Source organism: Hyperolius riggenbachi, chromosome 3 (assembly GCF_040937935.1).
Source record: "Hyperolius riggenbachi isolate aHypRig1 chromosome 3, aHypRig1.pri, whole genome shotgun sequence".
Lineage (NCBI taxonomy): Eukaryota > Metazoa > Chordata > Amphibia > Anura > Hyperoliidae > Hyperolius > Hyperolius riggenbachi.
The window spans coordinates 229,636,587-229,664,406 of record NC_090648.1 but is presented as its reverse complement, the minus strand read 5'-3'; the positions used below and the strand labels follow the sequence as shown (position 1 = coordinate 229,664,406).

Genomic DNA, 27,820 nt, shown 5'->3' with positions numbered 1-27,820 from the left:
ACGGCCGCGAGCGGGCCCCAGGGGGGGGGGGGAGGGGGGGCCCGCTCTGAAAATCTGCAGGGGGGGCCCGGTGGGGCCTAGTTACGCCCCTGGTTGGATGACTGAAACTCGTTTAGCATTCAGTGTGTCTGTGAAATGGTATTCCTTATTGCTCCTCAGAAAATTCAGTGCAAAAAAAGGGACTGTCCTGAATCCCAGTACTAGGCTGCACAGCAATCCACAAAAGTCAAAAGTAGAGATGGTCATTCAGTTATTAGTCATTCCTGCTTTCACGTAACCATTTTGGAACTGGACCAGTTCACAATCACCAGGATGTTTACTTGGTAGGCCCAGTTCCAAGCTGCATATCATGTCTATTAAACTTGCATGCTAGCCAGGATTATTATCTTCTAATTGATCATCTCTAGATGCCTGATCTGCCTTCATTGACTCCACAACCTAATGTACAACAACATTTCTCCAAGTCTTGACAGTATAAGTGTTCCTGCAAACCTTACCTGGGTTAATTTCCACGGATTAACTGAAAATCATCCCCTATAATCTGACAAGGATTTGCAACTGTCAACTGAAACATACCAGACAATTTCAAGAATTACTGAAAAGCTACTGTATCTGAGGTAGTGTGAATGGAAAAGGGTACAGATGCTTTTGCAAAAACTTTTTCCTTTCAAGTAGGTTGCTAATTCTTACCATACAAGAATAGCGTATTTGCAGATCATTTTTGTTGTCTAGCATTCACTAACCCTGAACTTGAATAAATGAGATCAAAAGTATTAAAGGAAACCTATAGTGAAAGCCACTGATAAACTGACATTTGCCTTTATAAATGGATTTTAACCATGTCTACAGATCTTCTGTCTCTAATGCATTGATCCAGGAAGAGAATGCAGATCAGCTATACTAACGCAAATATGACTGGAAACCGGATTGACGAAGTTGTGATTAAAATTTCAGGATTCAAAAGGTCACTTTAACACCCTGTAATTTCCTAAAGGGAAATAAAATGTCAGCCTTGATATTCATTTAAACCACAGGTTTACTTTAAAGACAGAGGATCAGCATCACAGCCAGGGTATTGCCATTTCCTTTTTCAAGTCAGCAATCTCCCCTTGCATGTTTCTCTCAATGCATGTTTACTTTAGTACTATATTCATATTTTTTTAATCTTGGATATTGAGTTTTCTTACCTCTTGCCCATGCATAGATTCAGGCATGCACTACTTGACAAATGGGGATGATTGATGTCTAATTAAAGCAGACACAACCAACATCTACATCCTAATTAGGTTTGTGTAAGAAGAAATGCTCACTGGACATTTAACATAATCTTTAGATAATAGTTGGATGACTGAAACTCGTTTAGCATTCAGTGTGTCTGTGTCTCCCAACATACATCAACTTTCAAGCATATCTTACACATATACACGGGTCACAGACTGCAAGGCTGAAGCCATTTCTGCAGATTTTAGAATAATATGTGTACAGCTAAAATTTCCCACCAGTCAATTAGCCATTTCACAGAGGGACTACCTGCTAAGACTGTGCAAATTTTCAGGAGTGGTTTTCTAGGAGCTGATCTGCTCCTTAGCAAGGACCATGCTAAGCAGAGGGACTTCCTGAGAAGCCAGACATTAAGTTTGATGTGATCTGAGTTGCCTATCTTTCAAAACATGGAGCATCAATACTACCATTGAGAATCCACAGAAGATACAAAAAACTGGAGTAGGACATCCACGAGAAAATGTAGTATATCAGGTGCGTGTAGCTAATCTCTCCTGATTTTTATTACATTGGCTGCCGGTTATTGCATGGTGTCTATGACTCTTCGTGGTTATAAATCTCTTTTTTATATTACACCTGTATGTAGTGAACATTCATTATCACTCTGTAACGAGTATTTACACATCCACATTACCATCTGCTCCTTGTAACATCCTTACAACCTAATGTACATGTATAATAGCATAAATGTGTCCAAATATTTGGGAAGTGGGATGTGTAATGAACCCTGTGGAAGTATGGAATAAACATAAAACCTTTAACCATATGACTTTGGCAGGCATTGGACCCCAGACACTAGTGTTAAAAGGTAAGGATGGCAACTCCATACGCACCATGCTGTCTGAATGACACTTTCAAGGTAATTTCTGAATGCATCATAAAAGTGTATATGCCAAAAATCAGGTATACACACACTAAATAAAAACTGGATTTCCCAGAATTCACCAATGCATTCCCAATTATCAGCAGTGATTCTGTGTTCTGAGACCAGGAAAGCTGCTGAAGGCACACATTCACAGCGCGGGGATGTCCCCCAACTTCTTTTACCTAGGAAAAATGTATTTAATATTTTACTAGTGGCATCACTGGCTCAGCCTAGTCATTTATTTCATACAATTTGTAAACAGGCCATCACCTGACCCTTGTGATGCTAGCAATGGCTACAGAAATGCACAGGATTGTGCAGAATTTCCCTATTTATATCAATGGAAACAGAAACAACTGGAAAAGTATTACCATTCTCACTTTTGGCTCCATGCTGTTGTAAGCCTAGTGGTTAGGTGATCATGGCTACAAGGGACTAGCATTTTCAACTACGTTTCAATGGGAATAGTGCTGCCTTTACTACAAAATTAGTTTTACTCTGATTGCATGCACTTGTTCATGTGTAACAGTATTATTAGCACCTGTATGTTAGCCAGGTGGATAAACCTTAACTGTAAGATACTGAGCATTTTTTCATACTGGTGTAGCACTTTTCTTAATTTTACTCATAGTCATAAATTAAGGGGTTTCAGAACAAACAAGCCATATCTTATTGCACTGATATACTTGTAATAGCTTGCTTTTATTACAAACAAATGTCAGATTTTCATCACTTGAAATAATAATTTTATTTTTTAGGGACAACACGGTATGCGTGTCCCATTATGTCGATGGCCTCTTCTTCGGCAATCGTTCAGTCAGGAAAGTCCACAGCTGACTGCGGTATCAGAATATCTGCTGATCCTTTGCCCATTCCTTTCAACTTTCTATACTGCCAAACTGCTTGTCTGTATAAGGATTGTGGAAAAATGGTCACCTGAAACGATCACTACCTTGGTCAACAGCTATCCACACCATGTGTTTTTATTCTGAAGATTTAAAAAAATCACATTGTTGTATATGTGCATTTACATAGTGCTGACATATGCATTGCTTTAAAAGATTACAATGAAGTATTTTGGATGAAAGTGCCTACAAAACATTATTTCCATAAGCAACCACCAGAATATGGAAGCATTGAGGGGGAAAGGATTGTACAGCATAAATCTATATATGAGGCCTTTTTCTGCCAAATGCAGAGTTATGGAGGTGTAAAGTTATAAACAGAAATCCGACACAAAAAGACTGTTTGAAAAGCATGTGTGGGTGTTATTTATTTACCTAGTGCTCCCTATGGCTTGTGAACACATTTAAATACTATTATCTTCATTAGGGCCTGGCATTTACAGGTTTGATTCAGACTGCTCCACGTGGCCCATGTCACTACATGTCGCTCCCTCCTTCCAGCTCTTGCTAATTATAGATTGTTTAAACACAAGCTGTCTTCTCTGCTTGACTTCCCTTGTTTTATTCTCAAAGCCTCTGATGTGACATTGCCACCTCTTAAGCATGTTCTTGCTGCATATAGGTCCGTTGTGCAGCACAATGTCAGCATTGTGAAATATTAGGCAATCCTGACATCCTTTTTCAGATGTGTCTGTAGGTTTATCAATTATAACAAATGTTACAGAATAATGTAGGGGTCACAACTATTCTCAAGGATTATTCTGTGGACTGTCTACAAAAAAGTGTTTATCATAAAAATTGAAAAGAACATTTACTGACTTTTTCCTGCTTGAATTACACTTTTAGATGAATTTATTAAAAAAGTAACAGATTAAAATATTGCCACTGGTCTAAATCACCACATTGTTTTTAATTATCATTCTCAGCAGAAGTCCAGGGTCAACATTTTCAAGTAAATGAAGTGTAGGACTGGCACTTTAAAATGATTTTGGAAGCATCTAAGCATCATATTATTCCCTTCATAAAAGATATCGGTCCTTTTTAAATCATATTGGATCTTTATAAATACACACTGAAGAGGCAAATAATAAAATAAATTTGGCAGCAAATCGGTCAGATTGACTAATACAATACAGTGATGTGAAAAACTATTTGCCCCCTTCCTGATTTCTTATTCTTTTGCATGTTTGTCCCACTTAAATGTTTCTGCTCATCAAAAACCATTAACCATTAGTCAAAGATAACATAATTGAACACAAAATGCAGTTTTAAATGATGGTTTTTATTATTTAGTGAGAAAAAAACCTCAAAACCTACATGGCCCTGTGTGAAAAAGAAATTGCCCCCTGAACCTAATGACTGGTTGGGCCACCCTTAGCAGCAATAACTGCAATCAAGCATTTGCAATAACTTGCAACAAGTCTTTTACAGCGCTCTGGAGGAATTTTGGCCCACTCATCTTTGCAGAATTGTTGTAATTCAGCTTTATTTGAGGGTTTTCTATCATGAACCGCCTTTTTAAGGTCATGCCACAACATCTCAATAGGATTCAGGTCAGGACTTTGACTAGGCCACTCCAAAGTCTTCATTTTGTTTTTCTTCAGCCATTCAGAGGTGGATTTGCTGGTGTGTTTTGGGTCACTGTCCTGCTGCAGCACCCAAGATCGCTTCAGCTTGAGTTGATGAACAGATGGCCGGACATTCTCCTTCAGGATTTTTTGGTAGACAGTAGAATTCATGGTTCCATCTATCACAGCAAGCCTTCCAGGTCCTGAAGCAGCAAAACAACCCCAGACCATCACACTACCACCACCATATTTTACTGTTGGTATGAAAATGCTGTGTTACTTCTACGCCAGATGTAACAGGACACACACCTTCCAAAAAGTTCAACTTTTGTCTTGTCGGTCCACAAGGTATTTTCCCAAAAGTCTTGGCAATCATTGAGATGTTTTTTTTAGCAAAATTGAGACAAGCCTTAATGTTCTTTTTGCTTAAAAGTGGTTTGCGCCTTGGATATCTGCCATGTAGACCATTTTTGCCCAGTCTCTTTCTTATGGTGGAGTCATGAACAATGACCTTAATTGAGGCAAGTGAGGCCTGCAGTTCTTTAGATGTTGTCCTGGGGTCTTTTGTGGCCTCTCGGATGAGTTTTCTCTGCGCTCTTGGGGTAATTTTGGTCGGCTAGCCACTCCTGGGAAGGTTCATCGCTGTTCCATGTTTTTGCCATTTGTGGATAATGGCTCTCACTGTGGTTCGCTGGAGTCCCAAAGCTTTAGAAATGGCTTTATAACCTTTACCAGACTGATAGATCTCAATTACAGTACTTTGTTCTCATTTGTTTCTGAATTTCTTTGGATCTTGGCATGATGTCTAGCTTTTGAGGTGCTTTTGGTCTACTTCTCTGTGTCAGATAGCTCCTATTTAAGTGATTTCTTGATTGAAACAGGTGTGGCAGTAATCAGGCCTGGGGGTGACTACAGAAATTTAACTCAGGTGTGATAAACCACAGTTAAGTTATTTTTTAACAAGGGGGGCAATCACTTTTTCACACAGGGCCATGTAGATTTGGAGGTTTTTTTTCTCACTAAATAATAAAAACCATCAATTAAAACTGCATTTTGTGTTCAATTATGTTATCTTTGACTAATAGCTAACGGTTTTTGATGAGCAGAAACATTTAAGTGTGACAAACATGCAAAAGAATAAGAAATCAGGAAGGGGGCATATATATATATATATATATATATATATATATATATATATATACATATATATATATACAAAGCATAGGCGCCCTGCCCACGCTCCTTCCTCTCTTTCGCCAATATCAGAATGCCAGGCCGGGTTTGGCACCTTGCGAAACACACCATCTCATAGGCCTTTTTTTAGGCACGTATACATTTTTCCCGCAGATGAAATAACTGAGCAAATCTGCCACAAGTCTATTACCCTGAACCTGCCAAATTGATCAACTTTCAATCGATCCCAGGTAATTTATAGATCTAAAGGGTGATTATGCATGTGGGGATCTGTACTTCAACAGGGCAGAGAAGTAGCAATGGGGGTATTGACAGCCCCATAACTTTGTACTCCATCATACAGTTAGGGCCTGTTCAGACTATCTGCGTATGAAGAATGCGTTTAAAATCAAAGAAACGCAAGTTGAAAACGCATGCGTTTTTCTTGCGTTCTAATGCGTATTCTATTGCGTTTTGCACACACACGTGACCCAGGGGAAAAAAAATTTTTTTGTGGGAACCATAGAGGAAAACGGACGCTAAAAACGCAATAGTACGCGTTTTTGATACGCGTCCATAGACTTTCATTGCGTCCGTTTCTATGCGTGACGCACAGAACTGCGTGCAGCAATGCGGATGAGAAACGTATGCGTCTCATACGCATACATGTGAACTAGCCCATTCAAAAGCATTAGGAGCCGTTCCTATGCGTTTTTGGTACCCGTACGTGTTCCCTGAAAACGTCTAGGAACGTGCATAGTCTGAACAGGCCCTTACGCTAGCAAATATATCAATCCTCAGATTTCTGCTGTAATTTATTTAGTAACAAGTAGACATCAATACTAGAAGAGCCATTATCCCCCATGTGGATGGTTACCATAGAATACCGAGCCCACCACTGATCGACTCTCAGGTGCCAGTAACAGCTAGCAGGAAATCATACAGTCATATGACTACTACTTTAACAGCACTGGAACTGCTATAAGATTATTACATACAATTCACAGAATTTGGCTTTAGGGATTACCATATTACACATTTGCAAACTATGATAATATCCTGAAATGTTCAAAAACACTTAAATATCAGAGAGCTAGGGGTATTTCAGGGAAACAATAGTTGTGAAGATGACATGTTTGTCAGCCATCTAGAGAAACCTTTTATTCTCACATTTATCTTTTTCTTGACTCACCCAAAACTCTTTATGGTATATTTTTTATCCCATTGTTCTTTACTATTTAGGAGATAGACCTATGGCTTACACTAAATATTTTCTTCCTTTAAAACATAGAATCAATGTCCTCAGCACTAGTTCTGGGTTTCTGCACTTTTTATAGCTCAAAACCATGCTGGTGCAATTTGAACAAAAGCCATAATGCACAACTGCTTAAAAAAAGTCCTCACAAGCAGAAGTCTTATTTTCTGTAGTGTTTATTTACGCCTGGTTGGACAGATCTTGTCAGCTCCATATAGGAAATATTGGTTTCCCTGCACATACACATTTGGTGCAGATTAAATATGTGCCACCAGAGGGCTATTTTCTATAAAGCTATGATTGTGCATTCAGAACCGTATACCATAAAGTAAAGTGTTTCAATTGATATGAGCTGTAGAGTATTATTCTGATAAAAAGAAACTTGATAACCAGAGGACATTAGGAAAATGAACAACTGATTTAAATGGGTTATCTTGTGCTGTGATATGCTAATAGACAGGAATATGCAGACCTACAGTATTATAAAAGCAACACAAGCCAAAATCAGCTGAAAAGTCATTGAAGAAAGTGTTTTCCAAAACAGAATTTTTTTGTGCTTCAAGATATGCCTGTTATGCTTTTCCGAAAGGTTCTGATGTGTGGTGTTCAAAAATAAAGCCGTGACATGCAGTATAATACCGTGTATGAGGGATTGTGCAATACTGGGAACAAGAGTCCCAAAGGCTCCAGGACACTTCAGTTCTAAATATTCTGCAATTATCCAAGAATTAAGTACACAGCTGCATCCCCTTCATTTACACCAGCAGTATACTTCACTGCCAAGATATTACTAGATTAAGGTTTTCACAGTTTAACTGCAGTTAAAATGTACTACAATATAGCACAAGGGTCAATAGGTAGACTATAGGTATACTATTCCTAACCTAAAATACAATCCGAAAGACAGACTTCAATTCACTAATACCTCTTTGGAAATGGTTTTCCTAATGGTAAATTACTGCATACAGTAAAATGTCTTCTGTGTTATCTTTTTTCAATTCATCAATATTTTACTCAATGCAGGTATAGTCCGGTAAGGAATCAAGTGTTTTGTATTGTTTAACCATTTAAGCCTTCTGGATGTAGAGGCTGCGTCTAGAAGGCCATGTGCGCTCCCGGACGCGGATCGTTAGCCCAGGAATCAATGAATCGGGACATGGTGCACGATCATGGATTCCTTTCCCTGGCAGAAAAAGCGACCGCTTCTCTTAGAAGCCACTCTTTTTCTGCCTCTTATGTCCCCACACATCACGCTAAGCAAACATGTTACGCTTAGAATGACGTCATGTAAACAAACTTAAGGTTGCTATCTTATGGCCAAAAAGTAAAACTACATCCACATGTAAAAAATAAATAAAAATAAACACATATTTACATTAAAAAAATTGCTATTTACATCCCACCTTCCTAAAAATACCCAAATAAAATGTTTAATAAAAAAAATAAAAAAAACACGGAAATATTTATCTAAGGGTCTAAACTTTTTAAATATTCATGTAACGATGCAATTTCTCTTTATTTTTTATTATAAGCTTGTAAATAGTGATGGATGCAAAATAGATAGGGACATAATTTAAACGGTGTAATACCCGGGACTATTAGGCAAATACAATATGTGGGTTTTAATTATGGAGCCATGTATTATTTTAAAACTATAATGGCCGAAAACTGAGAAAATGAATTTCTTCCGTTTTTTTCTTATTCTTCCTGTTAAAATGCATTTACAGTAAAGAAACTCTTAGCAAAATGTACCACCCAAAGAAAGCCTAATTGGTGGCTGAAAAAACAAGATATAGATCAGTTCATTGGGATAAGTAGTGAAAGTTATAGGCTAATGAATGGGAGGTGAACATTGCTCGGATGCATAAAGTGAAAACGACTGAAGGCAGAAGTAGTTAAGTAACAGTGCAGTATCCATGCAGAAAGTTTTTAAAAATTGCGGTATTTTACTGAGAAAAAATTGAAGCACAGTGATTTCTGGAAAAATATTTATCAATTACAAAAAGAATCTTACATTTTACAGCATATGGCAATTTACTGCTAGGAAAAAAAAAATACCAGGTCTTAGTGAATTGAAGTCATTGTGCAAGTAAACCTATTGTGTTCTCAGAGAACATGTCTTTCCACTCAAATGAAGAAGGTAACCTTTAAAGGAAACCTCCATTAAGAGCAATTAGACTGGGCATTGAATTGTAGTATTTTTAAGTCATACATTTTAAAAATATTTGACCTTCAAAGGCTATCAGGTGCAAATGTTTTAACATCTATAATGCTCCTACATGGCCAAACCTGTTCATCATTTTTAAGCCAGGAGATGTAAAACAGCTTACTATATAGTTTATTTGCACGGATCACTAATGCCAGCATACATAGAAGCTACCATAAATAGTCTATTTTAATAAATATTTTAAACAGGAAGCTATAAGAAATACAAAAAATAAAAAACACATTTCAGGCAATAACTATTAATGAATGGTATAGATTCATTTAAAGCATACCAGGGTTAACCTTTAGGTAGGAGCAGTGGTTCTCCCCAGGCTCTTTTAGTCGGGTGCTCCACCCGGCTAGTTTTGGTGAGCACCCAGCTGTCATCGATTCACTTCACCTATGCTGTAAGCAGAATTGTGCACAGAAGCACTGGCCTAGCATCCTCTCATCTTGCCCCACCCGACTACATTTTCATGTCACCCGGCTGGAAAAAAAATTCTGGTGGAGAACACCGAGGAGCATTTTTATTAGTCTCCAAATAAAAACATCTCCCGTGCCTGCCCTTTCTTGACACAACAAAAATGCTGGTGCCTGTCCTGATCATATGCCACATAGACTACTGTAGAACCCTCCTGTGGGGTGTACCAGGGAACAGACTGACTTCTCTCTGATGCATTGTAAGTTCAGCTGCACAACTCGTCCACCTTACGTCCCGCTACCATTCCTTCCACTGGAGCCTGCAGCACAATTCAATGTTCTAGCACTAACCTGCAAAGCGCTTTCTAATGACACCCCTCCATACATTGGTAAACTAATATCCAGTTACATCCAAAATGCGATATCCACTCTAGAAATTAATGTCTCCTATTTACACTAGTTACCTCTTCCTATACCAGCATACAGGGCTTCTAAGGAGCTTCTCCTATCCTGTGAAACTTGCTTCTACAATCTATTATCTCCTCATACCTGATGTTTAAAGCACACCTGAAGTGAGAGGGATATACACAAAGACACACATATATTTCTTTTTAGGCAATGGCATGGGTGTCCTGCTGATCCTCTGCCTCAAATATACTAAGCCATAGACTCTGAACAACCATGCAGATCAGGTACTCTGACTGAAATCTGACTGCATTAGCTTGTTTTAGGTGAGACAGGTTATTTGGGTGCCACCACCATAGGCCACAATGTTAATTGCAGCTATAACAACACCCAGTGTATAACCTGGCACCAGCAATAGCCGGGGCACAAATTACATTTTAATTTGGCACTGGCAGTTACATTAACCGGTTCAGCCTACAGGTGTTATCACCTCACGTAAGCTGTTTTTCCCTGCCAGCGCTCCTCCATTCATTCGTCAACAACTTTATCACTATTCATCACACATAAATGATCTGTATCTTGCAGCAATTAAGCTTTCTGTGGCCGATACTTATTTTCAGTAAAAAAAATTTCTATGCATTTTATATGCCCCCCCCCCTCACCCCCAAAAAATATAATATATCTCCAATTCCATCCCCTAGAGTTTTAAAATAGGCAAAGCTTCTATAAATAGAACCCACCCATTAGTCCTGGCTATCACAAAATTTAAATTATGTTCCTAGCACAATGTATGGCACCAATATATTATTTGGAAATAAAGGTATATTGTTCTGTTTAGGGTTTTTTTTTGTGTCCCATCAATTGTAAGCCTTTATGTACTAAAATATCAGTAATTTACCCTCATGACATATATATATTAAAAAAAGCTAAGTCCCTAAGGAAACTATTAATGGATTTTTCGTTTTTGTTTTTTTTTTAAACATCTGCTTGGTACCTGGGGTGGGGGTTTTGGAATGGATACATTTTATATTTTTTTAATTAAAAATATGTGGTGTGTAATTTAACTTTTCACCACTAGATGGCGATAGAAACACTCCCTAGATTACCAGGAAGTGTTTATTTTTTTATTTTTATTTTTTTTACATTTTCAATCACGATCTTTATTATGAATGGACATGGCCCCTGAACGGGGTCAGGTCCATTCATTACACGCACTGCATTAGGGACGGGGAAGCAATGTTCCTTTCCCCAACCGCCGACACAGAAACCCACTGGGGTGCGCAGGGGCGCCGCCGATCAAACACTGCCGACAGAGAAACCCACTGGGGTGCACGCACCGCCGATCAAACACAATGCTGATATGCCGAGCGGCACACCTATCTGGACGAGAATACTCGTCCAGATAGGCTGAACTGGTTAAGCCTATCTGGTGTATATGTATATACAGTGGGTTGCAAAAGTATTCGGCCCCCTTGAAGTTTTCCACATTTTGTCATATTACTGCCACAAACATGAATCAATTTTATTGGAATTCCACATGAAAGACCAACACAAAGTGGTGTACACATGAGAATTGGAACGAAAATCATACATGATTCCAAACATGTTTTTACAAATAAATAACTGCAAAGTGGTGTGTGCATAATTATTCGGCCCCCTTTGATCTGAGTGCAGTCAGTTGCCTATAGACATTGCCTGATGAGTGCTAATGACTAAATAGAGTGCACCTGTGTGTAATCTAATGTCAGTACAAATACAGCTGCTCTGTGAGGGCCTCAGAGGTTGTCTAAGAGAATATTGGCAGCAACAACACCGTGAAGTCCAAAGAACACACAAGACAGGTCCAAGACAGGTCAGGGATCAAGTTATTGAGAAATTTAAAGTAGGCTTAGGCTACAAAAAGATTTCCAAAGCCTTGAACATCCCAAGGAGCACTGTTCAAGCGATCATTCAGAAATTGGAGTATGGCACAACTGTAAATCTACCAAGACAAGGCCATCCACCTAAACTCACAGGCCGAACAAGGAGAGCACTGATCAGAAATACAGTGAAGAGGCCCATGGTGACTCTGGACGAGCTGCAGAGATCTACAGCTCAGGTGGGAAACTCTGTCCATAGGACAACTATTAGTCATGCACTGTACAAAGTTGACCTTTATGGAAGAGTGGCAAGAAGAAAGGCATTGTTAACAGAAAGCATAAGAAGTCCCGTTTGCAGTTTGCCACAAGCCATGTGGGGGACACAGCAACCATGTGGAAGAAGGTGCTCTGGTCAGATGAGACCAAAATGGAACTTTTTGGCCAAAATGCAAAACGCTATGAGTGGCAGAAAACGAACACTGCACATCACTCTGAACACACCATACCCACTGTCAAATATGGTGGTGGCAGCATCATGCTCGGGAGGTTCATTTCTTCAGCAGGGACAGGGAAGTTGGTCAGAGTTGATGGGAAGATGGATGGAGCCAAATACAGGGCAAACTTGGAAGAAAACCTCTTGGAGACTGCAAAAGCCTTGAGACTGGGGCGGAGGTTCACCTTCCAGCAGGACAATGACCCTAAACATAAAGCCGGGGCAACAATGGAATGGTTTAAAACAAAACATATCTATGTGTTAGAATGGCCCAAGTCAAAGTCCAGATCTAAATCCAATCGAGAATCTGTGGCAAGATCTGAAAACTGCTGTTCACAAACGCTGTCCATCTAATCTGACTGAGTTGGAGCTGTTTTGCAAAGACGAATGGGCAAGGAATTCAGTCTCTAGATGTGCAAAGCTGGTAGAGACATACCCTAAAAGACTGACAGCTGTAATTGCAGCAAAAGTTGGTTCTACAAATTATTGACTCAGGGGGCAGAATAATTACGCACACCCCACTTTGCAGTTATTTATTTGTAAAAAATGTTTGGAATGCTGTATGATTTTCGATGCACTTCTCACATGTACACCACTTTGTATTGGTCTTTCACGTGGAATTCCAATAAAATTGATGCATGTTTGTGGCAGTAATGTGACAAAATGTGGAAAACTTCAAGGGGGCCGAATACTTTTGCAATATTTATTATAAGAATAGTGCATATTTATTTTTCTTTGTGCAATAATAACAGAGGTTTCATAGCTGCAAATTCTATAATATGTTTAATGGAAACCTTTCTGGATAATAGCATCAAATTGTTTCCTCTAGAGACACAGTTTCCTTTAAAATACAGATTGTTAGATAATCTACCCTTGGCTCAGTTCAGCAAATGCAAATCTTCATCAGCTGTTTGTTTTTAATGAAAGTGAAGTTTTCAGGGGCAATGTGATCAGCAGCTGTCTCTGCTCCCAAAAGCAGAGTTTATTCTTTTTAACCTGGCTTACAGCTCTAAGCAGGCATTTGTATGAAATGGGATTTCCAGCAACACAAGAGCAGCTTGACTTAGATTAGATTCTGAGCACAGATCTCAACTCTTGTCACTTTCCAAGTAAGAGCATGGGAGAAGCCTCAAACACTGCACATATACCTAACCATACATGTTATATGGGGAGCTTGAGGCTCTCTTGCTCACCCCTTCTCACAAAGATTTTGCAGCAATTATAGAGGTGACCAGACAGGCTGGACAATGGTGTACCCCAGTGGTCAGTGTCCATATAACAGCACTAATACATGTAACTTCTTTCAACACCATTTTACAAGGTCTGTACAATCGGTGCATGCTTAGCACAAGCTACAGAGCTTCTGTTTTAAAATCATATCTTTTTGCTTACTTTTTCTCTTGCCATTTGTTTTAACAAAATCTACTGGTGGTGATGTATTTAGGGAAGTGTGAGATATTTGTGGATGCTGCGTATCACTTTTGTAAATGACTGTTAAATCAAATGCTGCTCTCTGAGCTGAACTTGTAACCGCATCCTTTCTCTGCTGTTTGCAAATGATTTTACGGCTTTTCTCACAGCAGAAGCTGCCCATGTTTGCAAACTCAGGCGCCAGAGTTGGTTTAGAGCAAGTGTGGCCTGAGAGTTTGGTGTGAGGAAAACTTGCTGTCCTTTGTCATGTGATTAGCTGGGCAGCTACTGTGAACATTGAGAGCAGGGAAGGTAAAAACAAGGATTTACCTCAGAAAGAGGATGCAGATTCACTGGTTATCTTCAGAAAAGTCATGAGAGAGACTAAACGCCTAACCTGTAGTTCAAAGGGACTTTTCTCAGCACAACACATTTCTCAGGTCAATACCACTTCATCAGAAATGCAGTGTACTGAATAAAGCCCCTTGATGCTAGAGTTTGTATCACTGGATGGGAGGCAAGTCTTTCCCCATTAAGATTTTTTACTAGGTTTTATTTTTTGTGGTGCCCGTCTGAAAGACAGTTTAAAGTTCCCGTATTAAAACAATATTTGTTTCCCTTGGCACAGCATAAATATAACCAACCCCTGCAGCCCCCACGGTTGCAGAGGGGCCCAGAGACTGACAGGGGCCCCGCCCGAGGCTGTCTAGTGCCTGGCAGGTTAATAAAAAATGAATAGGGGAGGAGGCGAGCAACTAAGTGCCGGGCAGGCACTTTTTATTAAATAGCAAAGTCCCGGCCAGCCAGTGTGGGCAGCGCACACAAGCCCCCACAATGCTAATGGCATTATTTAAATCTCCCACAGCATGGCCTCTTTTAAGCCATGGGAGATCTTAATATGAAAGTGAAACTACAATAATGGTAAATGTAAGTAACACAATCATACAAACAAGGAATTTATCAAAAAATTAATTGGTTAAGAGGCAATTTATTCACCAAGCTGCAGCATTCAAACTGAAAACTGATCCCACATAGATCACACCTCTGCCCTGCTAGTTTTCTACTGTTTGATCAGTTGGCGGGTCATTTCACCGCTCCATGATTTTGTACTGCTTCAAAGAAAATGTACAGATGTCCCTGATCAATGAACTGTCTATAACTGATCATTAGTTTCATTGGATAATTAGAGAGATTATTTGAAGATTCACTAAAAGCAATCAAGTCTCCTGCATAAATGGACCTGTGTATTCTATATTTAAAGCCATCATGAACTATGGAAGTATGTGTATATTTTTATTTTAGAATATCCAGTCCATTACATCTGATTGCCTTTTGAACTTGGGATGTACGTGAGGTCTGGAGCTTACACGAAATGCCTTGCATGAGCACATCCGTTCCTGCCCAGATTTCATGCCTTCTTCAAAGTTATGGCAATGCATCAGCTGTGTGCTGAAATTGCAGCATTACCATTACAATGTATTGGCAACACATCAGGGCAGCAGCATAGCGCATTCAGTGTAAGCCGGCCTTACCTTTCATGCAAGGAATACATGAAAAAGAATGCTGGGAAACTTCTGGGAATACTGGTGATGGCAATGCAACAAATGCCAATGCTTCCACCATCACTTTCAGAAAAGGCATAAGATCATGAGATCTGGCATAAAATAGATAATATCCCATCTGCACGACAAGCAGCAACTACTTACCTTTTCCTTCTTCTGTTTGGCTGCCTCTTCAGCAGACACAAGGGTCTTATAGTAGTTACTGCGTTCTGCTGTGAAGTGGACCTTGGATAGTGCATGTTCCACCAGGGCTACTGAAAGATTAACACCATCCACATGAAGCCATCCAATGAAGTTCCCAGCCTTGTCCATTGCTTCCACTTCCACCTCCACCTGGAACACAAAAACCAAAGACATAAATATTTTTATTTTGTACTAATAAAACACCATACATCAGATCTAACATCGAATTCAAATAAGTTCATTTTTACAACTACTGTTTCTAAGGAAATAAAATCCTGCAACGCATTTTGAGAAAAAGGAGAAAGACTTGTTATATTATTTCCACCTCATCCTCATTTAAGAAGGCACATTTACAACAAGCGCATTCAAGAATGAGGATAACGGATATCTGCCATTATTCTGTGAGGTAGTAAACAGATCTTATTTTTTGTTGTGCTTGGAAGAGTTTTGTCATTACTTTATTTAACTTTATGCAGAATATAGATGTTAACAGGCAACACTGCCCAAGTTTATGACGATCCACTAAGATTAATGCCGGGCATAGACGGCACGTTTCTCATTTCTTATATGCCCTGGATCGAGCCAGCGGCCCGATGCAGGCGCAACCCCGCTCGTCCGCGTGGATCGATTGCCGCTTGTCCCCGCTGGAGCGGCTAATGAGCTGCTTGTTTTTGGGCATTGTTCTCCCCGCCGGTATCGAGCACAGTATCGATCCGGCAGGGGTATCGGACACGTCGGATATCATCAATCGAGCCATCAGGCTGGATTGATAAGCCTCCCTTCCTGCCGTGTATGCCCAGCATAATGCCGGGCATACACGGCACGTTGCTCTATTCAATTAGCCAGCGGCTCGATGCCGGCGCATCCCCGCTCATCCATGCGTGCGGATCGATTGCAGCTCGTCCCCGCTGGAGCGGCTAATGAGCTGCTTGTTTTTGGGCATTGTTCTCCCCGCCGGTATCGAGCACAGTATCGATCCGGCAGGGGTATCGGACACGTCGGATATCATCAATAGAGCCATCAGGCTGGATTGATAAGCTTCCCTTCCTGCCGTGTATGCCCAGCTTCAGATTACAACCACATCACTTTCCACCTAGCAGCTCCCGCTCTGTCCTTCTGCCAATGATAACAATTCATATCCTCAAATGACAACTGCATTCTGGTAGGTAAAGCAATCGATACAGTCAGACTGGAATGTTGAAACCAAACATGACATAGCAAGAACTATTGTCCTTGCTACAGATAAAAAATAAAGATTGATTGCCCTGCTAAAACCAAACTTCCTGGTAGCAAAGACAACACACAGAGGATAGAAAGATAATAACATGCCCAGAAAACCAAACAGGAAACTACAACATTTGTCAGATACAGTCTACATGTACTAGAGGACTGTTGTCTGATCAGAGTGGTAATCATGCCTGTAATGAACCTTCCAAGATATCCTGGAAGCACACTGCTTACAAGAAAGCAATCCACTAGTTTTTTTATTGCTTTTACCCACAGCATAAAGGTCTCCCAGTCCCCATGTCCTTGCCATAAGAATAAATGTACAAGCCAAGCATGTAGTGAATGCAGGACCACACCAGGGCCCATATACAATTCACTTTTTCTCTTGAGTTTTTTCCTTTCTCCTAATTTTATTTTTCATACCTTGTAAAAAACCTTTTAAACCACCAGCAAGCAAGAAAATACTCAAAATATTTTTAATAGTACTTTTTCACTAACTTTTGGGAATTTGTTTCAGCTGTTAAATGCTAAAACAAGGTTATTTTAAAGAGAACACGAAATTATTTCCTAAGACATCTCAGGAGAAGAAGTTAATTGCATATGGCCCCTTGTCATAAATGCACTTTAAACCACCAGCAAGCAAGACAATATTTAAAAACATTTTGATGGTACTTTTCTACAACTTTTGGGTACTTTCTCAATTGTAAAATGCTGAAAATTATTTTTGAATAATGAGTGAATATGAATTATCTCCGAGGAGTGAACTTGAATGCATATGGGCGCTAGTCTTGCTTTTTTATCTACAAAGTGGTGAGCTCCTGTTCCGTGTACTGTTATGGTGCAGGTTGTTTTTAGTAGGGCAGGTTGTGAAGGGGATTTTAGGGTGAACAACTGCAGTGCTCTTGTGCAGTATTTGATATAATAAAGATCAGCATTTTTGATTGCTGGCTGAGCACTTGTACTTTTTCCTGTGGTTAGTTTTTGCTTTATATAACTGTATGGCTGCTCCCACCTGACATCAGATGGATGGTTCAGTGAATCTACAAAGGGTGATGCAGCTCAATTTTTCTATGTCTTACATAGCTCATAATAACACCTGATATTGTTCCCAATAGAGAAATGCACCTTTACTACTTGTTCTCAGTTATGCCTGCCACAAGGATCAGAGACCAGTACGATTTGCTCCAATGGGGAAAAAGGAGGACGCAAACATAGTTCTGGTTATTTTTTCTATGCAATTTGATTAAAAATGCAGCTGGAGTTCCATTCAAACGTGATATGATTTTTTTTAAAACATTTTTCATGCCTTGGGTTTGTAAATTTTGGGAAAAGTTGTGGTGTTCTTCATTTTACAGTATATCAATCGCTTTGTGCAGGAACATAGGAAAAAGCTTTTCCTTCTATTGACAAGCCTTAAAAGCAATTTCCCAGCTGTGACATTTCTGGATTCTGATTATGCCACTAGAAAGATCAATGGAAAGATTTTGCGCAGACTGTTTTGTACTTTTGCATTGTAAGAAAAACAAATGTGTGAAAATGTAATTTCTTGTATCATAGTACTGTATAGTGAGCACATATGCTACACTACATATATGGTGACAGCCATGCATTCATTACCTTTTGTCTTAAAACCTGCTCATTAGTACAGTGTTTTATTCACTGAAGAAAATGAAAAAAAAAAACCTCCAATTGTAACTAGAAATAGTGAGAAGTTAATAAAGAAACTAACCACCAGTCCTGCAGAGTAATTTAACCCAAAATTAGGATTAGCCCCAAAATCTAACTGAAGGTGCCTATTAACAGTACATTTTTTTAACTGTATGTGATGTGTGCTGCAAAAATTGATGTAAACTGATTCTATTGCTGATTGGAACAGACAATGTAATTGATCATATCTGAAGCCTTAGGGCCTGTTCAGACTCTGCGCGTTCCTAGCCGTTTTTAGGGAACGCGTACGGGTACCAAAAACGCATAGAAATGGCTCCTAGTGCTTTTGAATGGGCTAGTTCACATGTATGCGTATGAGACGCATACGTATCTTATCCGCATTGCTGCATGCAGTTCTCACGCATAGAAACGCAATGAAAGTCTATAGACGCGTATCAAAAATGCGTACTATTGCGTTTTTAGCGTACGTTTCGCTCTGCGGTTCCAATAATTCTTTTTTTTTCCCTCGGTCATGTATGTGTGCAAAACGCAATAGAAAACGCATTAGTAGAGAAAAAAGAAAATTCCGCTGCACCAATGGCTGGGTGAAAAAAGGTTCTCCGTTTATTATTGCATCAGTGGGTACAAAGAAGTTAAAAAAGCTCACGCGTATCGGAGCTCATGGCCCCTTAATCATAGCTACGCATTAGAATGCAAGAAAAACGCATGCGTTTTTCAACTTGCGTTTCTTTGATTTTATACGCGTGCTTCATACGCTGACAGTCTGAACAGGCCCTAAATGGGAACCTTGAGATTGATGGCAAGCCTGACAAACTCTCCCCCTTTCCTGCCCCCTTCACCACTTTACCAGGCTTCTTGATTGCTGATGGCTTCAATCAAATACAATTGTTCTATCAAATAGGACAGGTGGACATTTTAACTGGGTTGAATCATTTTCTTAAGACTTATCTCACGTGTGTACCTAACATAACCATTAAACTATTTACTCAATATTTGCTGAAGGCCTGTAACAGCCATTGTTTTAAATAACACTTAACAACACTTAAAATTATTAGGGTAAGTATCCACAGGCAGTTGTCACACCATTTTTACTACTCCTTCAACCACTGTTTGGGCGGTATTAAGCAGGCGGTTGAAATTAGCAATTGTACGACCTCAGTTACCGCCGGGAAAATGTTGCATGTGGCAAATTTGAACAGTGTGGTAACCACATCTCGTCTGCCAGCTAACAAGCCACCAGAGACACGAGTGCGTACATCACCCCTCGATTACACTGGAGATAGTGGCTGGTGGAGACCCAGCCCTACATGTACACATGTACACATAGTAGCTGATTATGTACATCTAGTCCTATAACTGCCCATAGAAAACTAAACATATGAGACATTTGTACTGTGAACTAAAAGTTAGGGAATTATTTTCACTTTAATCTAACCAGATTTCACACGTTCATCTTTTCTCTACATTTTTTTGTTTTCCTTTATTTGGAGGAAGTAGGACTTTGCGGTCTAAGTAGCTTCCAGAAAATCTAATATTGTAATTTCTGTAATGTTCACAAAAACACTTATGGATAGAAAGCATTTAAAAACCAGACAATAATCTTTAATTTTTACTTTATTGGTTAATAGTGATGTGTGTGTTTTGCAGTAAAAAACTTAACTGAAACAAAATCCGATTGAAAGTTTGCATCAGTCAACATTGCTTAAGGCCTAGAGATATGGCAGAGCTGACTGACCAGCCCGCTGTGGTCACACATGGGGCTTCCTACATCAGCATCTGTCATTGAAAAAGGTGGCATTGACTGAAGAAAGCAGGCAAGGGACATATTAATGAAATGGTGAGAGATGTATTAGACACTCATAAAGATGCATTCTAAAGGCTGAAATTTGATATTAAGATTTACTGCCTCATTCTTAGTGACAGCAATGTTAAAGAAACAAGAATCTGTCAATCCACTTAGCATGGCCAATGTTCTGGGATTTGTAAAACCTCTTAAGCAGTCTGCTTAATAATGAGTTGGAAAAATGTGAAACTTAGTGCTAAACAAAATTGGCCCTCTTTCTGCAAACAATGAATACAAAAGTCTGTATTTTAAGGATATCTAATGCTCAAGTTTAGTTTAACCTCTTCCCAACCACAGTTTTTTCCCCTTAAAAACCAGAGAAATGTTCATATCACGCTCCTTCCATTAATTCGCTAATAACATTACCATTATTAATCACATAAAAATTATCTATATATTGTTTTTTTCGCCACCAATAAGGCTTTCTTTGGGTGATACTTTTTGCTATGAATTATTTTATGTTACATACTTTAAAAGGGAATAATAGGCCATTATAGTTTTAGGCCTCTTTCACAGTGAGACGTTGCGTTTGATGCAACATTAAAGTCACACAATGTGCCCCTAACGCAGCGCATGTAGGTTATGAAATTGGCCGTTATTTTGCACTGCGTTGTGTCTCTTGGTGCGCCGTTTTCTTCGCATACTGATGGAACGAAAACGGCGCATGCATTACATTAAACCCTTTCCACTCGTATGTCCCGCATAGCGGGACATCGTGAAATCCGCGTTCCAGTCGTATGTCCCGCTATGCGAGACATTTTTTCAGCAGCGGTTTGCGGCGCATCTGGCCGCATGGAAAGCCTGATCTGTCCCTATACTTAGTGGGCATGTAAAACTACATGCCCACACAGGTGGTACCCCCCTCCCCTACACAGGAAGTGGGCGATCACCGCTGGCAGGAAGTAGCAGAATCAACTCTGCTTTGTTGTTGCTGATTGTTCCTGCTTTTCTGCATGGCCTTTTTAGCAGATTCCTGGCAGATTCCTGGCAAATTACTTCTGGTGGATTCCTTGCTGATCCCTTGCAGGTTTATTTCATTTAGATCCCTTGCAGATCCATTGCAGGTTCCTGGCAGATTACTTTTGACAGATTCCTGGCCGATCCCTTACATGTTCCTTCTTGCAGATCCCTTCCGCTTATTTTTTTGAAGATTCCTTGCAACTTCCTTACAGAGTGGAGCAATGGCATCCTCTGCAGCACGTAAAGGAAAAATGACCGCGTTTGAGGTGGCACAGCGGATTATGAATGACAGCAGCTCAGAATCAGATGCGCAGGATTCTGGTGATGGCAGTGACTATATTGTCACTGATGATGAGGATTATTGCTACAGTGATGACACTGATATTGAAAAGGCTGATGAAGGTGGGCAAGCTGATGAAAGTGGGGAGCCTGCTGAAAGTGGGGAGGGTGATGGTGATTACAGAAAATGGGCAAGCTTCTCTCCTACCAGTGACTGCCTGTTGCAGAATTTTCCCTTTACTGTGTGTAATGCAGGGGTACAACTGCCTGCAGCTAATGTTCCAGAAACTGTCAGTGTTTTTTTTTAGCTTTTTTTTTACACCGGTCCTTTTAGAAGAAATTAATGAAACAAATGATTATGCCAAAAGGAAGTTAGAAAATAACCCTCCTTCACCCAGTTCCATCTGGAGGAGCTGGACTGATGTTACTATGCAGGAAATAAAGGCATACTTTGAAGTAATTCTTAGGATGGCAGTGCAAAAAAGGGGATCTATCCAGGATTTATTCTCAACTCAGTTGTTCAGTTACACCCCCTTTTTTGGAGATATTTTTTCTCGTGAACGATTTAGTCAGATCCATTGGATGCTACATGTTTCTCCACCTATCAGTGGTCCTGAAGGCCCTCAAACTAGGGGTTGGAAGGTCAGGAACTTGACAGAACATATGAAAGAAAGATGCAGAAGTCTGTTTATACCCCATAGGAATGTAGTGATTGATGCACGATAGCACGATACGTTTCAAAGGAAGATCAAAGTACAAGATGTACAATCTTCAGAAACCAAGCAAGTGGGGCCTACAAGTGTTTTCTATGGCTGATTGTGAGACTGGATACCGCTTTGCGTTTGAACCGTATTATGGATCTGCAACTACGGAAAGCTTGCCAAGGCCAGACTTGCCATTTTCAGCTCGCATTGTCCATCTTTATACAAATCTGAAACAAGCCACTCCAGGACATGGATACCATTTATTTACAGATCGATTTTATACCAGTTACATATTAGCTCAAGAGTTACTAAAAGAAAAAATTCACATAACTGGAATGGTCATGCTCAATCGTAAAGGTCTACCAAGTGAAATAAAAAAAAACTGAAACTGAAGAGTTGTGAAGTTCATGCTTGGAAACTTGACAGTGAAGAGGTGGTATTGGCATGGAAGGATAAGTGTATTATACACCTTGCTTAGCACTTTCTACCCTGCTACAACAACGACACAGCAGAGAATAATGAAAGGTAGAGTGACTGAAAATGTTGAGAAGCCTACAGCAGTTGTAGAATATACTAAACACATGGGAACGGATGGGCGATTTGATCATTACACCAGTAGTTACTCTTTCAACAGGAAGTCAGTGAAGTGGTGGAGGAAGACCTTTTTTTGGTTGTTGGAGCTGGCAGTAGTGAATAGCTTCATAAATTACAACCAGATGCATCCACATGAACAAAAGGATCATATCAGCTACAGCAAGAACCTAATTCTTGAGTTGGTTCACGAACAACGAGCCTCTAGACCTAAGCGGAGATATGGCCGCCCCTTCTTCATTGGACGCGGAGGAGCATCTAAATGGCATCCAGCATTTTATTGCTAATAATCCCATATGAAACAACAAAGATTGCACAGTGTGCAGTGACAGGAAGACACCAGGTGGCAGGCGAAAAACCACCTATTATTGTGAAACTTGCTCACGCAGGCCAGGATTACACCTAGGAAATTGTTTTAAAGTGTACCATACTTTGGCCAACTTCTCTGCTACCAGCCAATAGAAGACACCAAACTGTCCAAATAAGGTATTAAATTAAACGATATAATGTGTTCTTTAAAATAAGATATACCATGTTACTGTGTTACGTTCCATGTAAGAATGGGAGAGAGAGTAAGAGGGAGAGTGCGTTTCTGTAAAACAAACTCTGAGTAGAAACGACTCCCTTTAGGAAAAAACTCAGTGTAAAGGGTTAAAAAAAAACAAAACAAAAAAAACCATTACTGAGCATGTGCAACACACAACGCAGCATATACATTGCTAAACGCACAGCATGCAGCACTTTTAATAGCACTACACGTTATACCCTAACGCAACGTGTGCCTATGAATGTTGCACAGACTTTGCATTGCTGTAGGTTACTCTGCGCTAAAATATTTTAGAACGTGCAACTTTAATGTCGCACTGTGAAAGAGGCCTTAAAATAAAACATGCTGCCGTAATTAAAACCCACACACTTTATTTGCCCATTTGTCCAGGTTATTGCAACATTTAAAATATTTCCCTAGGTCAATGTATGGCGCCAATATTTTATCTGGAAATAAAGGTGCATTTTTTCAGTTTAGTGATTTCTAATTGTATATATCTAATTAAAATCCTCTATTTGAAAAATTAACAGTAATATTCCTTCCTGGCATTAACATATTAAAAAGTCTATAATTTTTTTTTTTTATTATCATTGTTAAATTGTCTTTTTAATTTTTTTTTATAAGTGTTTTATTTGGATAACTATAGTGTAGGAGTGTAATGAGTTAAAATGTAATAAAATGTATGTATAACTATATATAAAGTGTATGTGGGTGTATGTGTGTATGCTTGAGTGCATTTTACTTTTTGGCCACAAGATGGCACTGCACTAACTTCAGAGTATGGTAAACAGTACTCGGAAGTAGTTAGTGTATCTGCTTACGTGAATGAAATGACGGCGTCACCGTGATGCTGGCTTTTCCTTCATCGCAGGGACAGCGATCGGGATGGGAACAAGCTGTTCCCAGTCCCTGATCAACTTAGAGGCGGAACTGCGGTGGAAATGAGCGGCAGCAGTGCGGCGATTGTAAGCGGTGAGGTAAACAGCGCGGGTACGTGTATTTACGCCCCTGGTTGTGAAGCAGTGTGCAGGGGGGGCGTAAATGCATGATGCGGTGGTGGTGTAGGGGTTAATGTACTTCAGAATCACGTATTAAAGAAGTAAGATTTGGTGCTTCATGATATAAGTACCTCAGTTATTTCAGCACCTAAATCTATTTCCCTGGCCATACAGGCAGCACGGTGGAGTAGTGGTTAGTGCTCTTGCCTTGAAACGCTGGGTCCTTGGTTCGAATCCAAGACAGGTCAACATCTGAAAGGAGTTTGTATGTTCTCCCCGTGTCTGCGTGGGTTTCCTCCGGGCACTCCGGTTTCCTCCCACATCCCAAAAACATACAGATAAGTTAACTGGCTTCCCACTAAATTGGCCCTAGACCACGATACATACACTACGTGGTACATAACATAGACCTATAACTATGGTAAGGATTAGATTGTGAGATCCTCTGAGGGACTGTTAGGTAACAAGACTATATACTCTGTACAGCGCTGGGTAAGATGTCAGCGATATATAAATACTAAATAATAATAATACACAAGTATCAACATTTTGAGGGGTCAGAAGGGGGTTTGAAGACGTTAGTGTGAATATATTGGAGACTGTTTCGGTCAGTGCAGGGTTCAGGGTCATTTACAGTATTTATGATGCAACACACTACATTGTACCATACATGGTGTGCTGTTGTAACAATATCACAGTGTTAAAATCCATGCCTTGTAATGCACCATGCCTGTGTGTTTTACTGTACTCTAGGCATCTCACTCATGGTTGACCGTATGTTACAGGGTAGGTGCCGTTTAAGATTTAGGGTAAGGTTAAAGAGGAACTCCAGTGAAAATAATGTAGTAAAAAAAGTGCTTCATTTTTTACCATAATTATGTATAAATGATTTAGTCAGTGTTTGCTCATTGTAAAATCTTTCCTCTCCCAGATTCACATTCTGACATTTATTACATGGAGACATTGTTACTGTGGGCAGGTTATTTAGCTGTTTCTAGCTGCTCTGGCTGTTAGACAGCTAATAACAGCTGTTTCCTGTCTCTGAACATTGTTACATTGTGGCTGTTTGCCAGGAGTACCGCGGTCTTCAGAGGTTCTTGTGGGAGGGATTTCAGCACAAAATCAGTCACACAGCGCCCCCTGATGGTCTGTTTGTGAAAATCATTGTCTTTCTCATGTAAAATGGGGTATCAGCTACTGATTGGGAAAAAGTTCAATTCTTGGTTGGAGTTTCTCTTTAAGCATCTCCTACAGCATGGAGATTAATGTGAAGCAAAGGAGAATAAGATGTGTAAAGGATAGTAGTAAATAAGGGTTTAAGATTAGTTTAATTTAGGGGTTTGTAAACACGAATGGGGAGAGAAAATAGTGCCACAGTACACAGGCACAATTAACTAGTATCCAAGGTACCACAATAGATTATTATACGTCAACATTAAAAAAAAGAAAAGTTATACTCTTCCACTATCTCAAAATGCTGTTAAAGCAAAGCATAATTCATAACGTGTGCAAGGTGCAAGAGGGGGTTAAACATTGCTACATCTTTGCCCAGACTTGTCCGTTTAAGCATGCAAGATGACAATGCCACAAGTTACATAGTAAACAAATACATACTCAAATCACTATTGGCAAAACAGTTGCTTAGCAACCAGTACACAGAAAGAGAGCTGAAATAAATAAATAAATAAAAAAGATTTGTTGCTTAGCAACACAAGTAGTAACAGATATAACCTAACAAAATGCCTCAATCTCTACTGACACCAAAATAAAAGTCACAAAACTGTTACTATGTACCACCTACAGCCTAACATTTGGAAACATCATTAAAGCTGAATCCAATTTGCATTAGAGGGAGAACTCGTAAAATACACTGAAAAATCCTTATGTATGTGCTACAATGTTATGACAAACCATTTAGCAGAATGTGTTTAGTTCACATGTGTATATTCACTGATTAGAAATGCATAGAAATTGAGCAGTACTGTCCTAATCTCCCAAGGTGCATTTACATTGTGTCAAACACTAAACCACAAATAATGACTACCATTGCTGCTGTCCATGGTAGCACAATTGTATCTGCCTTTTATTATACTGAACAGGGCAGTAGAAAAAATTACATAGTGCAGTTCAATATTGCATCACACAGCAATGCACCAACGCAATAGGAACATCAGATATAGTGTACATTTGAAATTGCCGCAACCAAATTTTGATGCAGGATGAGGCCGAAAGACGGCTCTCCCTGCTGCAGGCAAACTCCTGGGTGGCATTAATGCTATTTCCCTTCCAAATGATCGCAACTCAAAGGGGAATACGTAATTCGGGCAACGGCTATTGCAGGCGCACCCAAATTAGTCACTAAGAGCAGCTATAGCCGTAATTCTCATTACGTCCTATGGCAGCGCCCAAATGATCGGTGCAGCACTGCGCCAAAATTAGCTGATTTATCAGGTATTTGTTTTACTGTAGTGTCTGACGTTCTTGTGAACTGGAGACAGTGTGGTGCTTTGCACTGCACTGTATAGAACAAAGTGTGGAAAAGCCCTGAATACATAGTCACTTTAATCACTTTAACCCAGAAGTCCATCAGTTTAAAGAAATACAATTTACAACCTTCTCTTACTGCAACAGTATACAGTTTTAATTACTTGATGCAAAATGGACGTTTTTAAACTATTTGTGCACCTATTAGTGCAAATAGAAGGGTTAAATAAATGTGCATTCTAAAAAAATGCATGTGTGCCACAGGAGCATGCACACCAGCCTGTTTGGACCCCTTAATGGATGGAGCCAAGTGGATAAAGCATCTCTCTTATGTTTATTGGGTTCTTCAAGCTCCTAAAAAATTACACCTCTGATAGTTGGGACTCAATCAATTTGGGTCCAAGTGCCCTACTGGCATGTTAGATTACGGTCTTTCAACAGATTCTCTTGCTAGAGAATGGAGTGGAGGTATGAAGAGTCCTATAGTGGGAGGGCTAAGGAGGAAAACAAAAGTGCTTGGCCAATTTAGTTGAGGGTCCCAGATCTTTTGCCAATGCACTGGGGTGGTCGTACTCGCACCAGGTTTTTTGCCAGAGATGAAATTTGCAGATTAGGAGAATTAATCTACCCTCAACCTTTTAACATTAATTTGCTACTCCTACATCACACCAGACTGTTTATTCCTGCACTTGTTTTTATGGGCGTCTTGCTATGTCTTTATAAAATTACCAGTTGGATGTATTCATTCCTAAGACTGTACATATTCATATGCTTATGATACTGATAAGAAATTGGCTTGCCTCTCATGATGTTTAGATGCAGAATTGTTAACCTCCCTAGCGTTCTGGACGAGCTGAGCTCGCCCAGAGACGCTAGAGGGCACCGCTCAGGCCCCGCTGGGCCGATTTTGATAATTTTTATTTTCAAACATGCAG

The 27,820-nt window shown here is 39.7% G+C and overlaps 1 protein-coding gene across 1 annotated transcript in view; it reads right to left on the bottom strand.

Moving 5' to 3' along the window:
* Positions 1-27,820, bottom strand: part of SND1 (staphylococcal nuclease and tudor domain containing 1) — a 977,252-nt gene that overhangs the window by 158,162 nt on the left and 791,270 nt on the right. The window contains exon 17 of the mRNA XM_068275928.1: positions 15,546-15,734. Coding sequence (XP_068132029.1) covers positions 15,546-15,734 — 189 coding nt within the window. The remainder of the gene's footprint in view (positions 1-15,545; positions 15,735-27,820) is intronic.